This window comes from Drosophila miranda, chromosome XR (assembly GCF_003369915.1).
Source record: "Drosophila miranda strain MSH22 chromosome XR, D.miranda_PacBio2.1, whole genome shotgun sequence".
In the NCBI taxonomy this organism is placed as follows: Eukaryota; Metazoa; Arthropoda; class Insecta; order Diptera; family Drosophilidae; genus Drosophila; species Drosophila miranda.
In genome coordinates, this window is record NC_046674.1 from 30346669 (window position 1) to 30365447 (window position 18779).

General features: G+C 40.6%; 1 protein-coding gene across 2 annotated transcripts; it reads right to left on the bottom strand.

Moving 5' to 3' along the window:
• Positions 1–3197: 3197 nt before the first annotated feature.
• LOC108153308 lies at positions 3198–17898 on the bottom strand. 2 transcript variants are annotated; one of them, XM_017283219.2, is made up of 5 exons: positions 17606–17898; positions 16021–16505; positions 6640–6788; positions 6494–6574; positions 3198–6432 (listed from the first exon to the last, which is right to left on the bottom strand). In XM_017283219.2, exons 2-5 carry the CDS (start codon positions 16409–16411, stop codon positions 6307–6309), a joined length of 747 nt encoding a protein of 248 aa, XP_017138708.1. In that variant the 5' UTR covers positions 16412–16505; positions 17606–17898; the 3' UTR covers positions 3198–6306. The 2 variants fall into 2 exon arrangements, with proteins under 2 accessions (XP_017138708.1, XP_017138707.1); XM_017283218.2 differs by having other exon boundaries at positions 17591–17898.
• Between the last annotated feature and the right edge of the window lie 881 nt (positions 17899–18779).

Below are 18779 nucleotides of genomic sequence, written 5' to 3' on the forward strand. Positions count from 1 at the left end.
ATTCTTTGAATATGGATAGAAATGAGATTAGGGTCGGCTGCCGACAGTAACTGCTGTTTTTCTCTTGACGTATTTTCACCATATTGCCGCTTGGGGAACTATATAGACGGGACTAGTCAAAACTGTTGCCATAGAAACGATAGGGTTGAAGGCAAACCATCGCAATCCAAGCTACGTTCAACCAACAGACCAACAGACGCTAATCAACAAAACAAGGAGGAGATCATCCAACATTTGCATTGCATCAAATGTAAGTCAAGTCGAAAAGGAGAGCTGTTCATTTATTTGGAACATAGGCAGCATGAGAAGGATATCCAAACCTCTCTCGCTGTTATTTTTATACCCAATACTAAAAATGAGTATAGGGGTATATTCGATTTGTGGGTAAAGTGGATGTGTGTAACGCTCAGAAGGAAGTGTTTCCGACCCCATAAAATATATATGTATATATTGATCAGTATCAAAGCCGAGTCGATACAGTCTGTCTGTCTGTCCGTCCTTCTTGTTATACCCGATACTCAAAATGAGTATTGGGGTATATTAGATTTGTGGTAAAAGTGGATGTGTGTAACGTCCAGAAGGAATCGTTTCCGACCCCATAAAGTATATATATTCTTGATCAGCATCAATAGCCGAGTCGATTGAGCCCTGTCTGTCTGTCCGTCTGTCCGTCCGTCCGTCCGTCCGTCCGTCCGTCCGTCCGTCCGTCCGTCCGTCCGTCCGTCCGTCCGTCCCCTTCAGCGCCTAGTGCTCAAAAACTATAAGAGCTAGAGCAACGATGTTTTGGATCCAGACATCTGTGATATGTCACTGCTACAAAAATATTTCAAAACTTTGCCCCGCCCACTTCCGCCCCCACAAAGGACGAAAATCTGTGGCATCCACATTTTTAAAGATACGATAAAACCAAAAATGCAGAATCGTAGAGGATGACTATATGTTCTAGAGTGTAAAATCTCAACCAGATCGTATAATTATTATAGCCAGAATCAAGAAAACAATTTCATTCTTTCTCGCTCTGTCTCTCTCTAACACACAGGTTTCATGGTCGGCTTTGCCAATTGCAAAATATGAGTTCAAGGATCTCAGAACCTATAAGAGCCAGAGCAACCAAATTTGGTATCCACACTCCTGTGATATCTGACCTTGACCGTTTCGTGTCCAAATTTCGCCACACCCCCTTCCGCCCCCGCAAAGGACGAAAATCTGGGGCATCCACAAATCTCAGAGACTATTAAGGCTAGAGTAACCAAATTTGGTATCCGCACTTCTGTTAGATCTCACTATAAAACGTATATCTCAGAATTTCGCCCCACCCCCTTCCGCCCCCACAAAGAACGAAAATCTGTTGCATCCACAATATTGCACATTCGAGAAAACTAAAAACGCAGAATCATAGATAATGACTATATCTATCAGATTGCTGAATCTGGATCAGATCGGATCATTTTTGTAGCCAAAAGCAAGAAATCAATTTGCAGTGGCCACGCAGCGCCCGACGTCACGCTCAGACTGATTTTCTGTCTCTCTCGCACGCACTCTTTGTCGTGTGGTTCAATATTAGCGGCGTCTGCCGCAGGAGAGCCATACTGACCTAGTATCGGGTATAACTGTAGAGTTGCGGTGTACGCAGCAACTCACAACGTTCCCCCTCGTTTTTTTATATTTTCCTTAAATATACCATTATCTATTTTTTTTTAGTGTTTACCACCTCTTTTCGGCTGACGTGCCACTGTGCGAGATCTGTAACCTGTAATGCCAACTATTGATATCGATAGTATATACATAAATATGTCAACGGGAACTTGCAATTCTTTGTTTTGGTTTATTTGGGCTTAATAAAATTTGAGGTGCGATTATAAATAAATTTATTGAATATATTAAGATACGTGTAGAATTTTGCGATAAATATTGGTAATTGCCTTTAATCAGGCTGCGGACGCGGGGTACTAGCGGGATGGACCAGAGCTGCTTGTGGCGGAGACGAGAAAAATAAAAAGGCACGACCGTTCTTCATCAATGTGAGATTGCGACTCCCTCTCCGTTGATTACCCTAACCTGTGCTGCAGCGAATGTTGCTCAACATCTTTATGTTGCTTCATTATTTTGGGCGTATGTAACTATGTTAGGCGGTAGACCTTAAAGGGTAGCGACTTCATTTATTTTGTTTACAATTTAAACCAATTTATTTTAAATTTGCGGCTGCTGTACCGACATTTTTCTATTATTATTATTCTATTTTCTACTTTTCCCCGTTCATATCATTTTGTATATACATATGTGCTATGTGCAATTCATTTTTGAAATCGTAATCGCTCGTAAAAGTTAAGAATATTACGATTTACGAAAAGCGGAGGATGCTCTTTTGCGATTTGACAGCCAATTCGCCATTTTTGCGATTTATGATAACCGGATCATGGCTGATAGCACTTAGCCAAGCCAATTGGCTGTACAATGATGGATAGAGGATAATATAGGATGAATGGAAGGAAGGAAGATTGAAAATTTTAGCAGCATAAACAAAAAGCAAAAAGCACTAATTTAGATCAAGGAGAAGAAGCGACGAATGATCCTTTAGCGACAATCGACCAAGAACCAAAATACGTAGGATACGTTTACTGAACATTTTGTTCAAGAGTTCAATGTAGAATTATTTTAGTACTTCCATTAAATGTAAAAAACTTTCAAAGCGCACAAACTATTGATTAAAATGTTTTAGTATTTACGTTAAATCTATAATGATTGAATTTTTTCCATTGAGGAAAAATATCAAGTAAAGTGAACCTATCGGAATTTATGTATGTATGGAAATTAGTTAGTAGCTAGTATGATGAAGTTTTGTGCAGACACATTTGATGAGAATACTTAATTTATTTCCCAAGATTATCTAAGTGCTTTGAAAAAGTAGTACAATGGTTGAGACATCTAATTTTTACAGAAATTCTCAATATGATTCTCGATGACGATCGCACCAGTTCTCAAGATTGAGATGGAGTAGCCCCAAGCCACAAGCCCCTAAAGATTCCATTTAGTTTCCCAACCATTCTAATTCGCTCGTAAGATAGACAGTGAATAAAGAATAAAACCTGCAATAGAATAAAACCTTGTACTCATTTGTCGCCGAACAATATTACCTATGTAAATCCAGACGCCAAGCGTGGCACCGGCCACATCCAAATAATAGTAGAACACAAAGATTGTTTAAGCTATTGTGAAAATATTTGTTTATTGTTAAAATTTTTCTTGTATTTTGGAAATATTTATGAATATTTGTATGCATACATGCTTCTGGATTTTCCACCTGCTCTGCTAAATTATCCATAAACTTTTGGTGATTTTTATTATTATTTCAAAGATTTTTCTTTATAATCTTCTGTTAGAACTTTGATTTAGATTACTTTAAAAGTTTTTTTTCAAGCTTGGTAGTTGTTTTGTTATTGATTCGATTTTGGTTTTTGGTTTTTCTTGGTAAGGATTACGAGATTGAAAGTATTTCCTGTTCTATATTAATATATCTGAATAATAACGAATAGCCTTGGCGGTTGCCTCGAGGAGCTGGATATCTAATCCTAAAAGGAAATTTCTGAAATACTGGCGTCCAAAGAAAGTCTTTAATTCTCACTCTCCGACTTGAAGAGATCTAGGTATTCAGAGGAAAAAACAGACAGAACTTCTCAATTACTAGCGGGGTACAACTTTTCGCACCAAATAGATCACATCTGAATGTATATCCTGCTATCCTGTATTTATCTTTATTTGTAAAAAAAATACATTTCCTTGGGATGGCATGGACTTAAGCTGATTTCTGACTTCCTTTCTTCCTTGCCGTTGTTTCACAACACACTGCTATGTAAAGTGAAAAAAAAAATTATAATAGTAATCAAATATGTATGTCATCTAGATATTCTCATTAGATATTATTGGTGTGATTCGTTAGTTATTTATTAGTTTGTTAATTGTTTTATTGTTAATTAAAGCCAATTTGCATTTTTTATTGGAGTCTGCGTTAAAATTTGTTAAGCGCCTTTCATATTCGCTCGCCTTGTCCTTTCCGTTCTCGTTCTTGTTCTCATTCTGGTTTATCCGTAATTAAAATTTGTAATTTTTCTTAGAAAATACTTGGATTGATATATATATATATATATATTTATTGTATATATATATATATATATACATATCTGGTATGGATCAGTTTTTTATATGTATATATGTAAATGTGTTGTGGTGTATATATCAGTATATCATATACGCTTGCATAATTGGTCAGATGTTGTGGCATTATTGAGTTGTACATTAAGTTGATTAGTTAATTATTCTTTTCCATTTTCGTTTCTATTTCCACTGTAGTTTTATCATACCTTCACATATCGTCTATATATTCCCGATCATAAGTACATATATTTATTTTTATTTACAGTTGTGTTTACGCATTTGGAAGCAAACAAAATGTCACAGCCGTACTCCTCTTAATGTTTTTCCCATTGTTGCTTTTCTACGATTACATCCCGTTCGGGTAGTCCTTCCAATAACTGAAAGGTTTTGATAATACGAGATACGTGTAAGTATCTCCCCCGATTTTTAATAGGTTACATATTTTATGATTACCGCTTCGATTCGAGATTTTTCTGCTGGTGATTAAAGGTTTTGTTTGCTGGTCCTGCTATATCTCAAAATTTAAACACAAGCTATGTGTACAGAAAGTATTACCTAGGTGTACAAATAGCCACTATATATATAAGTGAAAGAGACGGTGTGGGCTTGCAAAGTCTTTAGCCCAAATTTGTTTGAGTGAAACGAAATCTATTCGATACGGATTCGATCTGAAAGTGGGGGGTCGGTCTCCCTATAGTACTTATCTATTAAGCTTTGCCTTCTCTGATTATGCACTTGATTTATTTTAACAATAAGAAAACCAATTAATGGGAGAACACAAAATATACATAGATACATACATACAAACATAGTTTTTATCGATTTACTATTGGACGCTCAACAGCTCTTTACCTTGGGCAATTTTTCTTATACACAACGCAAGGATTCGTACTACTACCTATTTATTCCCATCCTATTAGCTAATTGATATAAGTATATATAGAATTTGATTCAATTTGTGATTGAGTGTGACGTACGTGCTGTGATGTGCTGCGGTCTGTGTCTCGTCTGTATGTCTATGTGTCTTTAGCCTACGATAAAATTAGCACCAATGCAAGATAATGATTCATTCACTCTGACGTGTTTCATGTTCGTGTTGGTTGGTGTCTCTTTGATTTGTTTAATATATTTGGAAAAAATGTTGCCAAGATATGTGTAATTAACTACAGTTTTTGTAGGAAAAATCATCTAGAGATGTGGACTTTCAACATTCCATTACCAAATTTCAATAAGATATTAGGATTACCCACTAAATCTCTTTTACATCTAAGTATTATAATTTCGAGATGAAAAAAATACGTTTTCTAAGCGCAAAAGTGGGGGGTGGGGGGATGTGTATGGCTGTATGTAAGGAGTACAATATGATATAAAAAAAAGAACAAATGGTTCTTCCCTTCCAATGATTCCTTTTCCATTTAGTTGCCTAAACACTAATCAACAACGTTTCCGATACACAGAGCTATATCCTCATGTGTATGTACAATATGCTTACGATATACATATGTACTATAGATAGATATCCATGTCCATATCCCTCGGTATATATATTCGCTTACTATTCGGATCTTACGTGCTAGAGGTTGTCTTATTCGTTCGCTTGATGAGTTTGTTCTGGTTTCTTTGTGTTGCTTCCTTTCTTCCAATGTGTAAATAAGTAAATGTCTATGTTATATGCTAGAAATCTGCTCTGCTCTGGCCTCTACCTATCGATTTGGATCACACTGCAATTGCTTTTGGGCGAGGAGAGATGAAAGAGGGTTGGGTTTTGGTTAGGTTCTCGGTGTGCATCCGAAAATGATTATTATTGTACCTATATAAGTCTGGGGGATATAAGTTGAAAACCTACGTCTCGACGGCACTTCTGTGCATCTATAAGGATACACCTATATACATATATATAAATATATATATATATGTATATAGTATATGTGTATGTTTATCTCTATAACTTGTTTGGTTTTGTCTATTACATTGTAATAAGTTGTCTGAGAGCTCTACGAGGTTTTTTAGGAGCAACGAAAATGAGGGAATCTGAACTTCAAGTTCATTCTTGGGAGTTCTTTTAAAAATTGATTTAGCTAAAACTCTAATCTCTAATCTCTAAACTCAGAATCTCTATCTGCTGCTGCTGCCCGCTGGCTGTTTTTCTTCAAGTTATAAGTTGAGCAAGCTGTTGCCGAGGAATCCGAGCATTATAGAGGACATGGCCAACGGGGCCAGCCTCACGTTCGTGGCGGTGCTGTTGCCAGCCAATATCTCAGCCCGTTTCCGCATGCGCTCCTGTAAATCGATCGAGTGTTAAAAAACAAATTTGTAATAAAATGAAGGTTATGGTATCCACCTGATACAGCTTATCCTCGCCGGGGGGATCAAGGCACTCGAATTCACAGCAACGTTCACCAACTCGAAAGTTTTTGCAAAACTACACAGGAAGAACAGAACAGACGATCAGAGAGTATAGGGGGCACAGATATAGGGGGAATTTACGTAGGGCGGATCACAGTAGATGGCCTTGCACCAGAGTGGTTCGGAGTGATAGCAGACGCACAGGCTGCACACACCGGGCCCGGGCACGTACAGCATACCGTGGTTGACCTTATTGCCCTGAAAGTCAACACAGTCCTCCTCCAAAGCATCTATGGGATACACATACATAGGTATACATAAGTATATATAATTATATAGAATAAATATAGAATTAAATTGAGTGCCTAGTGATAGTAGATGAGATTATTCAATTTGGAATCGGTGAATGATTTGCCAGTGCTCCACTTTAATCCGGCTTTAGGTTGGCCCCAGGCTGATGGCTGATCCCTCAGTTCAGTGACTATCAATTTAAGTGGCTTTCGGTTCAGCGCCATCAGGGTTCAACGTGAGTCGCCCGATCAGCAGGCCAGATAATACGTGTTTTGCGCAGTTTTAAGCTTGATTTGATGCTAAACATACTAGTATTCTATGCCATCTCAACTCGCGGTTCTATAACTCAAGGCGACATATGGACAGACTAAAGTAATGATTTCGGCTCTGCTTGGGTTAAATTAATGAATTACTTTTGTATAGTTACCCTTTGAATCAGTTCACAAATTTGAATCTTTTCTCTCTAAGAACTTCATTGGGCTTTTGGTCATCATTTTTTTGCCAGGTGCATTTTCCTCGGTTTTTGTAACATTTAAATTTATTATTACTTGGCTTTGAATATAAGGAATCGAAACACCCATATTAATCCCCTCCTGAGGGACCTAAAATTTACTGCAAACTTCTAGGGGAAAATAAAATTTCATCAATCATTTCTTTTAAAGTTTTTTTTGATTTCCCCAACACTTGCATTTTATGATAAATGCATTTATGATAAATAAACGAGGGGGGACGTTGCGGACACCGCAACTCTACATTTATACCCGATACTAAGTCAGTATGGCTCTCCTCCGGCAGACGCCGCTAATATTAAACGACACGACAAAGAGTGCGTGCGAGAGAGACAGAAAATCAGTCTGAGCGTGACGTCGGGCGCTGCGTAGCCACTGCAAATTGATTTGTTCCTTTTGGCTATAAAAATGATCCGATCTGATCCAGATTCAGCAACCGGATAGATACGGTCATTATCTATGATTCTGCGTTTTAGTTTTTAGTTTTCTCGTATCCTCAATATTGTGGATGCAACAGATTTTCGTCCTTTGTGGGGGCGGAAAGGGGTGGGGCGAAATTTTAAGATATACGTTTTATAGTGAGATCTAACAGGAGTGCGGATAACAAATTTGGTTACTCTAGCCTTAATAGTTTCTGAGATTTACGGATGCCCCAGATTTTCGTTCTTTGCGGGGGCGGAAGGGGGTGTGGCGAAATTTTGACACAAAACGGTCAAGGTCCGATATCACAGGAGTGTGGATACCAAATTTGGTTGCTCTGGCTCTTATGGGTTATGAGATCCTTGAACTCATATTTTGCAATTGGCAAAACCGACCATGAAACCTGTGTGTTAGAGAGAGACAGAGCGAGAAAGAATGAAATTGTTTTCTTGATTCTGGCTATAATAATAATACGATCTGGTTGAGATTTTGCACTCTAGAAGATATAGCCATCTTCTACGATTCTGCGTTTTTAGTTTTCTCGTATCTTTGACTTTGTGGATGCCACAGATTTTCGTTCTTTGTGGGGGCGGAAGGGGGCGGGGCAAAGTTTTGAAATATACTTGTAGCAGTGACATATCACAGAAGTCCGGATATAAAACGTCGTTGCTCTAGCTCTTATAGTCTTTGAGCACTAGGCGCTGATAGGGACGGACAGACGGACGGACGCTTGATGCTGATCAAGAATATATATACTTTATGGGGTCGGAAACGATTCCTTCTGGACGTTACACACATCCATTTTCACCACAAATCTAATATACCTCAATACTCATTTTGAGTATCGGGTATAAAAAGAAAGTATCTTTAAGGGCTTATAATATTTAAATTCAAAGAAGGTTATTATCGAAGAATTGAAAAGGGAATATAAATCCTCGTTCCAAGTCCCAACCCAAGGGTTTTCAGTCCAACAGTCGAGACCTTTAAACTTTGTGAATTATTTATGCAAGTATACATACATATGTAGCCGTACATAAATAAGCAAGTGGCCTCGTGTACCCGTATGTACCCGTATAAGGACACGTAAGTCTAATGCCAGTCGGACACTTGAACTGGTCGAAAGGCAGACGAGGGCATGGGAATGGGAATGGACATGCATAGGACTAGGAGCAACCAGACTGACAGAGTGACAGTCGGCCAAAAACACAGCTGGACGGACAACACACGATGAGTGAGCCAGACAACCAGTAGATCTACAAGGGTTTGGGTATGGAGATGTTCGAGCAGATGGGAATGGGAATGGGTTTCAGGCTGGTGATGGCGATGGGTGATGAATGGGTCAAGGGGCACACCCAGGGGACCGAGTATGTGCGTGTGTGTGTCTGTTGCTCTGGTTGTTTGGTTCGATGCAGGAAACTTTTGAATGAAGCTTTAAAAGCTCTGCAACATGGAACGGTTGGGGTTGGATCTGATGTTGGGGCTCGAACACTATTATAAACACACACACACACACACACACACACATTTGGGCAAAGAACCGGATACGAGGACTCGGAGATTCGGGGAAATGGGAGTATGGCGTACTTGCATGGGTCGCGTGCGAGTCAGCGCCAAACTGCAGTAAACTTTTTCCTTTCAATATTTCTCCGTCGCTTTTCCTGCTTTTCTACTTTTCTCTGCGTTTTCTCGCTTTTGTGCCAAAGTGGTAAAAGAGGCGGATGAAGCTCACGAGGAGTGCTAGGCCGAGATGACATTTGGGCGGATGCTGCAGAGGCTTGTTCACTTTATTTGTTTGCCCTGCGCCTCGTTGCAGCTGCAACTGCATGCCCCCTCTGCTGCTGGTTTGCTGCCTCCCTCTCACGTTTTGCCATTTCGGCCAGCTTTCGCACGTGCACGTGCACGTGCTTGTCCCGTCATACACCCATACCCACCACCTCTCCGAGATCACTGAAGCTGAAAACAACAGAATCGAGCGAATATTTTTAGAGCTTGTATGGAATCGATTTAACGAAACGAAACGAAAAAAAATCAATAAAATATGCGTTCTATTGGTGAAATGGGAGCAATGTCATGTATTTCTTGGTAAGTTTTCATATGATTGCCAGATGTTGCCGAAAGCCAAGTGTTATCGTGTTCTGTGACAACAAAACTCACCTCAATGCAAACAGTGTGATTCACACAACACCAAAAATGTACCGACAGTAAAAGCATCGCTTGGAATTTTGGTTTCGTGTAAGAGCTGCCTTAATAATTAAAGGCCCAGCGCACTCGACTTTTGTGCGCGCCAGCTGTCGCCCAAACAATTTAGCTGTGTCCCGTGTCAAAGTTTAGTACGACACGCCCCCTTCTAACCTTCGTGCTTGTTTTGTGCTCAGGGAAACTGCATTTCATAGCAGGGCAGAAACAGAAGCAGAAGCAAAAGCAGAGGCAGAGCCAGAGGCAGAGGAAGAGGAAGAGAAAAGCAGCAGAGCCGAAGTTGAAGCTTAAGCTGCGGCAGGCAGCATTATTTCACAATTATGTTTATTACTTTTTAATGCTACGCTTTTTCACTTCCATCACCTGACCCAAGGACCACTCGGACCAAGCACTGCTCGCAGCTACACTGTGCGAAAGGCAAGGGTCATAAGTGCCACAATGGGTTTTTTGTCATTAAAACTCATTTCCGTAAAAAAATTGCTGGAACGGAAACTTTCAAAAGCTCAGACTGCAACCATCTTAAAAGTAAGGTATTTGTCATTAAATCAGGTTTCAAATACCTTTAACTAAATTATCCATGAATATAACTATTGATGGAGAGCGGCTCTCAATTGGAACCCCCGTATTACACTGTATGTCATATTTTTCATATTTGAATAGATTCATTTCGATTTACCAAATAAACTTTAAGTAAGATCTTGAACTTTACTACTTATGTACATATATGCATATATGTACGAGTATGCATGTATTAATATGTACATATGTATATTCCTGATTTCAGAGATTCAGATTTCCCTTTTGGTTTCAGTGTGGTCTTGAACTGGGTCTGTGGTGGTGTTACGCTTCCAGGGACGCGGCTTACTTATAAATAGCTTTTGTTGTGACATTTACAAGCAGCACTGGCACCTCCTGCACCCCTGCCTCGTGCTCCCCAACATCCTGCTCGAGTAGCAGTTTTTGGTGGGGGCCAAAGCGGAGGGTCGGATAGGGATTCATCCGAAATGCGTCCAAAATGGAAGCATTCTTTGTTATATTTTTCGCTTTTTCGCTTAAAGTCCATTTTTGCCCCAAGCCCAAATGAAATTATTCATATGCATTAATTTCGCTTTTCCCACATGGAGTCGAAATCGATCCAATTAAAGCTGCATTTTCCTCTCGCTGGATGTTAATGTGTCAATAGCAAAGTGATTTGATTAGTGTTTGTATTTCTTTTCTGGAATGTATATAAAAATCGCATCGCGTCGCCAACTAACTGCCTTCGGTGTACATTTTAAAGCGTGCATGGAACAATTTATGTTTATTCAGTCATCAATTGTAGGGTTGCATTTAATTGTAGGGTGGATATATGGTGATTGATTGGAAACACTAATACGATATCGATGACGATTCAATTCCAGGTTGTACTCGTTTTCCACTAAAGTGAAAAACTTTTTAGATAGGCTTAAATTTTGATGTTCAATACTCTTCAAATTGTATTCGATTTACAGGAAAAATGTTTGTCAAGAACTCTGCAGAGTTTCCTCTTAAGAATCAGTTTTCCCTTTTTAACTGCCAAATTCAATGCCAACCGGCCCGGCGTTTTCAACTGGCAACTTTTCCGAACTGTCTGAGAAGTATTCTTCAAGAATTTTCAATTTCATTTTCGATTTTCAGCAGTCAAGTTGCAGCCACTTCAATGCTGGCAACAACAGCAACAACAAAATTAAATCAAATGCCATTGCTGGTTGCAGCCTTGTTTGTTCCCTCGGAACCGTCCATAAATGCTGACAATTGTGGCCAGGCGAAGGGTGGCAGTTGTGGCACACGAAGTGGTGGTGGTGGCGGTGGGGTGGTTCAGGTGGGGAACTTTGGGCAAGTGGCAGGGTCATGACGGCATCGTTGAGTGAGTGCAGCCATCAGGTTTTTCCCCCTCCCTCACTGTGGTTGCCTGCTTTTGTGGTTCCGGACACACCGCACAAGTGAGCGCTGCACAGTGGCACAGTCCTCTCAAAATGAATTGCAATACTTTGAATATAGATATTGATTTGACATATTTACTGAATAGTACTCAAAATTGTTATATTTATAATGATAGAGGTGTTTTTAAAACGTCTTTTTATTTTCTTTTTATTGTCATTTTTAGTTCAGTTTTAGGGAAGCATTATATACCCTAAGCACGACAAAGTCAGTGAGGATCTACTGGGTTCTCAACCACTTCTGGCTAAGAAGGGCGTTGGGCGAACGGAAGAACTGAGAAATTGACTGTCTCCCTTAGAACGCTACAAAGCGATTTAGAGAAACAAGCCGGTATACAGACCGAAAGCAGGTGGAGTACCAATACCTGCAGTACGAAATTCATGTTCAAGGATCGCAATGGAACTCAGATTTACTGCACCTACCAAGGAAGGACTGCAGAATGTTAGTGGGAAGGCAATACTGGGAATACAGGTCACTCACTTGCTGCGGCTCCCGCAGTCAAACTAGGCATCACGAAGAAAGGCAGCTGTAGAAAATGCGATGAATCCGTGACTATCGAAACCCTTGAGCATCTTATCTGCAACTGCACGGCTCTCTCATGGGCAAGGAGAAGATACCTGGGTGCCCGGTGCTGGCATCACTGGAAGATGCCTACAAAAAACGCCAAGGCATTTTGACTTTGCCAAAAGCACCTAAATCATCGAAGACTTTCAAACTTCTTAAAACCCTTGCCACGGCTCATACCCCCCATCCGAAAAACTAAGGGTCATTTTCGCCTATGAGTGTCCGCACTGAGGACCGTCCGGATTAACCAAACATAACCTAGTTTAGTTTTTATACTTGGGAAATTGGGAAATTTAGGCGTATACTCAAATTTATCATTGAATATGCTCCACCAACTTTTTTATTATTAAGGTATTTTTCCTCCTTTTAATACACGATACACAAAGATTATAGGGGTATATTAGATTTGTGATGGAAGTGGGCGTGTGCAACACCCAGATGGAATCGTTTCCGACCCCATAAAGTACATATATATATTCTCGATCGGCATCAATAGCCGAGTCGATATGTTCTCGGAAAAAAATCAATTCGTTCCTTTTGCGAACAGCGATACCAAAAAAATACACTGTATGTATAGATTACATATAACCATAAGCTCGAATATATTCTGACTGATTACCGGGAATAAAAGTAGAACCGTTTTTATTAGTTTTCTTCAATAGATTTAGCCTTATCGTCCTCTGTGGTGGTACCGAGTATTCGACTCTATGATTGCCTGTTCGTTCGACTCTAAAGATCCTCTTTTTGCGCCCAAAAAGGCCCTTCAAGTTCTTCAACCTATACTCTACCCTACTTTCGCACATATAAATCTTTATATCGAAATAATGCGCAGTTTTTGATAAACCACATAATGAGGAGGGATTTTTGAATGGAGAGTTTCAACTATTCCCATTCCCATTAACATTTTTATGACTGGAATTTTTAATTTTCGCCAAGATTTTTGATAAAACGAACCACGGTTCGCTGTCCCACACTAACAAGACATTCTTTCTGTTTGTGTGCGACTAAGTGAGTGTTTTTTATTATCGTTTTTTTTGAGAGGCTAAAAAAATCTTTGGAGAAGCAAAAGCGAAAAAAGAAGGAAGTGCTTGTCGACGTTTGTTGTGGCCATGGCTTTTGGAAAGCTGTTAACGGAACCAAAGATTATAAAACCATTATGAGTGTCATGTGATGGTGGTGCAATGTAATTAGCACGGACACTGTGACAGTCTTTGTCTCGATCTCTGTCTAGCCTTTCCACATTGTCACTGGCTGCGCGCACGTGTCGCAAGGGGTTCTAAGCAAAATGTTTAGCATCACAGATTGTGGCCCTGATGCAGGCCAGGGATTAGACACTTAATGATTTGATTGACCATCCGATTGCATCGTTGAGCATAATCACCCCTATTCAGGGACACACTCGACTGAAGCCTATCAGCACTCAACGGTCGATTGATTGCGCACCACCATCCCCACCCAGCACGAAAAGAGCCCACCCAGACCCGGAACCATTGTACGAGTAATTAGATGAAACCCAATCGATCGATCGCTGGACAGGGACAGAAGACCTGGGGCCACTTTATGTAAGCCTGCGCTTAGCGCTGACAACCCACGAACTTAGAGTGAAATTAATTAGCTCGAGGCGCCTGTAAGCAGGCTACAAAGTGCCTCAAGCAGACAAGGGAACTGCCTTCGCCACAGGTATAACTGCTGCTTTGGTGTGGGATTCTGTTGCGATATTACAAATGTTCTGATATTGGGATATTAAAGCACGGAAAGTCCTTTACGAGGAAGGGTTTGAGAAAGGTCAGATGTGGGGTGCACTGCATTGCATGTGCAAAGTCAAGGCTGTATACAATATCCAATATCTAACTACCAAGCTCAAACACACAACTTTCCCCAAACCCCCAAAAAGGAAAACAGGATCATCAATTTTGATTGAGTACTTGGCTACAGTGCGCACTGGAAAATACTTTCCAGACAAAAGCTTCTTGAATCAATCACTTTCCTATGCCTACGAGCTTGGGTTGTGCCGATCAGTGTTTTAAGTGAAGGATCTTCACGTCGATCATCAGAAATCAAAATGAAAACGAAAACGGTGTCTCCAAATAAAGGTATATTTACACAAAGATGGCATCTCACTTCCTGCGTCTTTCACCTTGCCAAAATTGGATTTACTGTCATAATTTTATTGCCGACTCACTGCTACCTGCCCCCTAACCTACTTTTCTTTTTGATGTAGAGTTGACCACTATCCAAGTAGCAAGGAGAAAAAACAGTCAAATGTTGGACAGGCAGTGGGAGAAAATATAAGGAAAATATCTCTCCGAGGGTGGGTACAGAATTCCTGACAAAATCTTTATCTAGGGTGCGCCTTCGAACGTAAGGGTCTAAAGCGTGGGTGACGTGAAAGTAATTCTGGGGATAATCAGCCAGATCAAAAAATGTTGTTGCCCCCGCTCCCTCATGCAATTGGTTGGTTGGTTCGATAAAGGTTGTGACAGGAAAAAGTGGCAAGAGAATAGGGGCATGCAAATGAACGGCAATCAATGTGCACACACGCACGCACACGTTCAAGAACAAACAAACAGTTGAGTGTGTGCGTATACGCTATGGGAAAAGAAATGTTTGCAAATTGAGTTTTTTTCTCGATGCCCATTATTCCCCCCCCCCCACGAACCACCCGAGAGTGTGGGAAAGATAGAAAAACGAGCGGTAACGTTGTGAGCGGCGGCAAAGGCCGCGGCTCTACTTTATACCCGGTACTTAGTCAGTATATATGTATGTGAGCTTATTATTTATGTTTATGCTATTTCTCTATTTGTAAAAGGGACAAATTCATTTTTTGACAACAAATTTTTTATAAAAATCGATCGAATCGCTTGTCAGATTTTGATATATTCAATTTACAATTACAATTTTGTTGTTGACATCTGTCGCTTCTTTTTATTCCGACACCCACTGCAGCCGATAAACCTCGCTGCCTTCCGCTAGAGGGAGCACACTGCGAGTGGCCATAATTATAATCCGATCTGATCCAGATTCGGCAATCTGGTAGATAAGGTCATTTTACTCGTATATTCAAAATTTTTTTATGCCACATTTTCGTCCTTCGTGGAGGGGAAAAGCAGCGTGGCAAAATTTTGAAAAAAACTTGATTCAGTGTGATATTACAGGATTTTTAATACAAAATTTGTTTACTCTATCTCTAATAGTCTTTGAGAACTAGGCGTCAAACGACACGGTTGAACAGAGACATAGGCTAAACATGCTGATTAAGAATATATATACATCATGGGGTCGGAAATGCTTTCTTCTGGGCTTTACACACATCCACTTTAAAATCTTCTAGTTTCGTGTACAATAACTAAGAAATGCTTTCCGTTTTAAGGGCCACGAATCTTTCTATACTCTCGTTCATATGGTATCTTCAGAAAAACTTTTTCTCTGATGTCATCCCATCCCGATAAAATTAAGTTGAAGGCTGGTTGGGAGATGCTTCCCCCTTATATCGTGGAAAATATTTGATCAAAATCGGAATACCACATGCAATAGGGTATATGAAATATATGGGGCAAAAACGAGTGGCGGGCTCACTAATTACCTGTGAAGGGGCAGAGGCAGCCGAGCAGGCAGAGGAGGGCTAACAGCAGCCAAGATGTCGCATTCGATGGCAGCAGCCACAGCGACGTCACCGTTGGCATCGTCCTCTCTCCCAGGCATAGGCTGACGCCTATACCCGCTCCCACCACCTTCCATTGGGTGCAGCCTCGTTGACGACTTCGCCTTGTCGTGTCGAGCCCATTGATTGTTCTGCTGCTTTTCTCTCTTGTTGCCGCTTTTGTAATAGTTGGCGCTATCCTTGTTGCTCTTGTTGTTTTGATTGGAGTCGCTTCTGCTGCCAGTACAGATGATGCTGGTGCTGCAGCTGGCTCGGTCTCTGCCTCAGTCTCTGCTTGGCCTAGTGGCCGCAGCCACGTCGATGCAGCTGTCATTGTCAGGCGTTGATTTTGAACTTGGCGGCGGCGTGTGGGAGCTGCACAATGCTTTCCGGCTGAAGCCACTGCTTTTTGCACCACTTGTGTGTAACTGTGTGTGTGATAGATGATGATTATTGGAAAAGAATTAGAGCGGTTCAGACACCAAGTGTTTCCCCTATCAATTATATTTATAAACTATGTAACTAATCGAATAGAATTCCCCCTTTATTTTCTTCTTTATTGTTTGCTCAGCCTCATGCACATTTGTTCCACCATGCAACCTGGCTTCTCGTGTCGACAGATAGTTTTTGGCAGGCACCTCTTCTCTGTCGCTGTTTTTACAGTGTATGTGTGTGAGTGGATGCGTGTGTTTGTCTCGCTCTGGCCTGCAGTCTGAAAGGGTATCAGCTGTTTAACGGGTTCCTTGTTTACCGTTGGCTTCCTTCATGCTTCTTTCTCTGATGACGATGCTGCTGCTGCTGCTGAGAGGAGGCTTTTGCAGGAATTGCCGTTGCCAAAAAAGAGAAATGTTGCACACAATGGCATTTTCCGCAAGCCTCAAGGAAGTGGTGGCGTGTGGAGCGGGGCGACAGCGGCAGCCTGCCGACAAGTTCGAGTTTCACTTTACGCCGCAGCACGCTTTATGGATTTTCACACACTTACACAGAAACACACACACGCACACAGGACGAGACACACACACAATCTCACGCAAACGCGCATTGATTTTCCCTAACGTTTCATTTTACTGCTATTCTCTCTTTTTCGGTTATTTTTTGATTGCCTTCTTTTTGGGACATTTCAAGGTTCTCCTTGATTTTTATTTTACTTACATTTCACGTAAAATTTTTTTAACTTTTGACACCAACAAAAATTTTGCACGCAAGCACAAAAAAAAACAATAAAAAAGGGAAGAGAGAAATGCAGAGAGATTGATGAGTGAGAGAGAAATGGTAAAACAAAACAAAACACAAATTTCCCAGCTCACACACACACACACACAGCAATAAAGCACTCTGCCGTTAGAACATCCGTGGGTGGTGGGTGGTATAGACTTTAACGCGGCGACAGCAGCAGCAGCAACAACACGCGGTCGGTAAAAAAGTGTGTTTCTTAAAGGTGCAGCATTCCCAGAGAGGTCTCTAATTATAGTGGCATATACGTGATTAGAGGATCGTAAATGCCTCGCCTCACCTTATATTAACACACCTTGACTGGGCCTATGGGACTCTGTCTTGGTGTTTGCTGATTGCTTTTGCCATTCGCTTTTGTCGGAAAGTGTAAACTTGGCAAACACACAACGAACCGACAGATAGACGAGACTGAGTGACTGGATGGGGGAAAGCAGATTGAGTGTAGAGTGAAGCGTTGAGCGTAGAGCAGAAGCAGAGCCGTATCTGAGTCTGAGTCGGCGTCCGAGCTGGGTCCGCGTCGTCAAGCGTCGCCTCCGACTGGCCCGTTGCGTGTGGAAGAGTCAACTGAAACTGCTGCTGGCGATGTCGCTGAGGCTTCCGCCTGACTGATGGGATTCCTGCCTGCCGCATTCCAACCGAAACCCCATGCAACATGTTGTGTTGAAGCTCGGCAAAGCTTCTTGGAGCAGTGTCTATTTCTACTCTAGGGTATCCGCGCGAATTAAGCTATATTTGAAAGCTCCACAGCCTTAAAAGCGTTCTCCTATCAGTAATATTCACCTTTTGCCGCTTTGGAAGCTTTAAGCTTTAGTGCTACTGTGCTACAAAGGGTAATGGGGAATAGTCCCTAACTACATCCTGTTGAAACATGGCCTAGGAAAACCATTGCCAAATACCCAAAATTACGCTTCAGTTTCTAACTTGTTGTTATTTCCCCCTCTTAAGATTCTTTGCTGTGTTATTTGGAATTTATAAGTTTAATGTAGGATAAATCAAAGAAAGATAATTAAACTAAGTCTAAGACATACAAGAATAATTCACCAAAATTACCTAGACCCTACTAAAACTTCGAGCTAAAACTTGTACGAATTGCCAGAACAACGTCCCAATAACTATAGAACATTTACTCAAAGACTGCCCATCCTCACAACTCAGAGACATACGTTCCAAAATCTTCTCTAACAATAAGCCACTCACACTTCTTTCTAACCCATCAAAAACTGAAATGGACCAAATCATAAACTATTTAAACGAAACAAATTTATACCAATTAATCTAATCTAAAACCCATGGAATATATCTCAACTCATAATAAGTATAATAATAATATAATATAATAATAGCATAGCCGAAGGTCTTAGTAACCAGTGCTATTTGTAAATTAGCTAGGCTAACAGTTTCAACTCTAACCTCAAGGTAAAAAAAAAAAAAAATAAGTTTAATGTAATCTAGCGATTTTCAAAATGTGG

Coding starts and splice junctions, on each gene's coding strand:
- LOC108153308 (XM_017283219.2), bottom strand. CDS start 16,411: ATGACAGCTGCATCGACGTGGCTGCGGCCACTAGGCCAAGCAGAGACT. Junction 6,789..16,020: donor CTGCCTCTGCCCCTTCACAG/GTAATTAGTGAG, acceptor TGTATCCCATAG/ATGCTTTGGAGGAGGACTGT. Junction 6,575..6,639: donor TCTACTGTGATCCGCCCTAC/GTAAATTCCCCC, acceptor CTTCCTGTGTAG/TTTTGCAAAAACTTTCGAGT.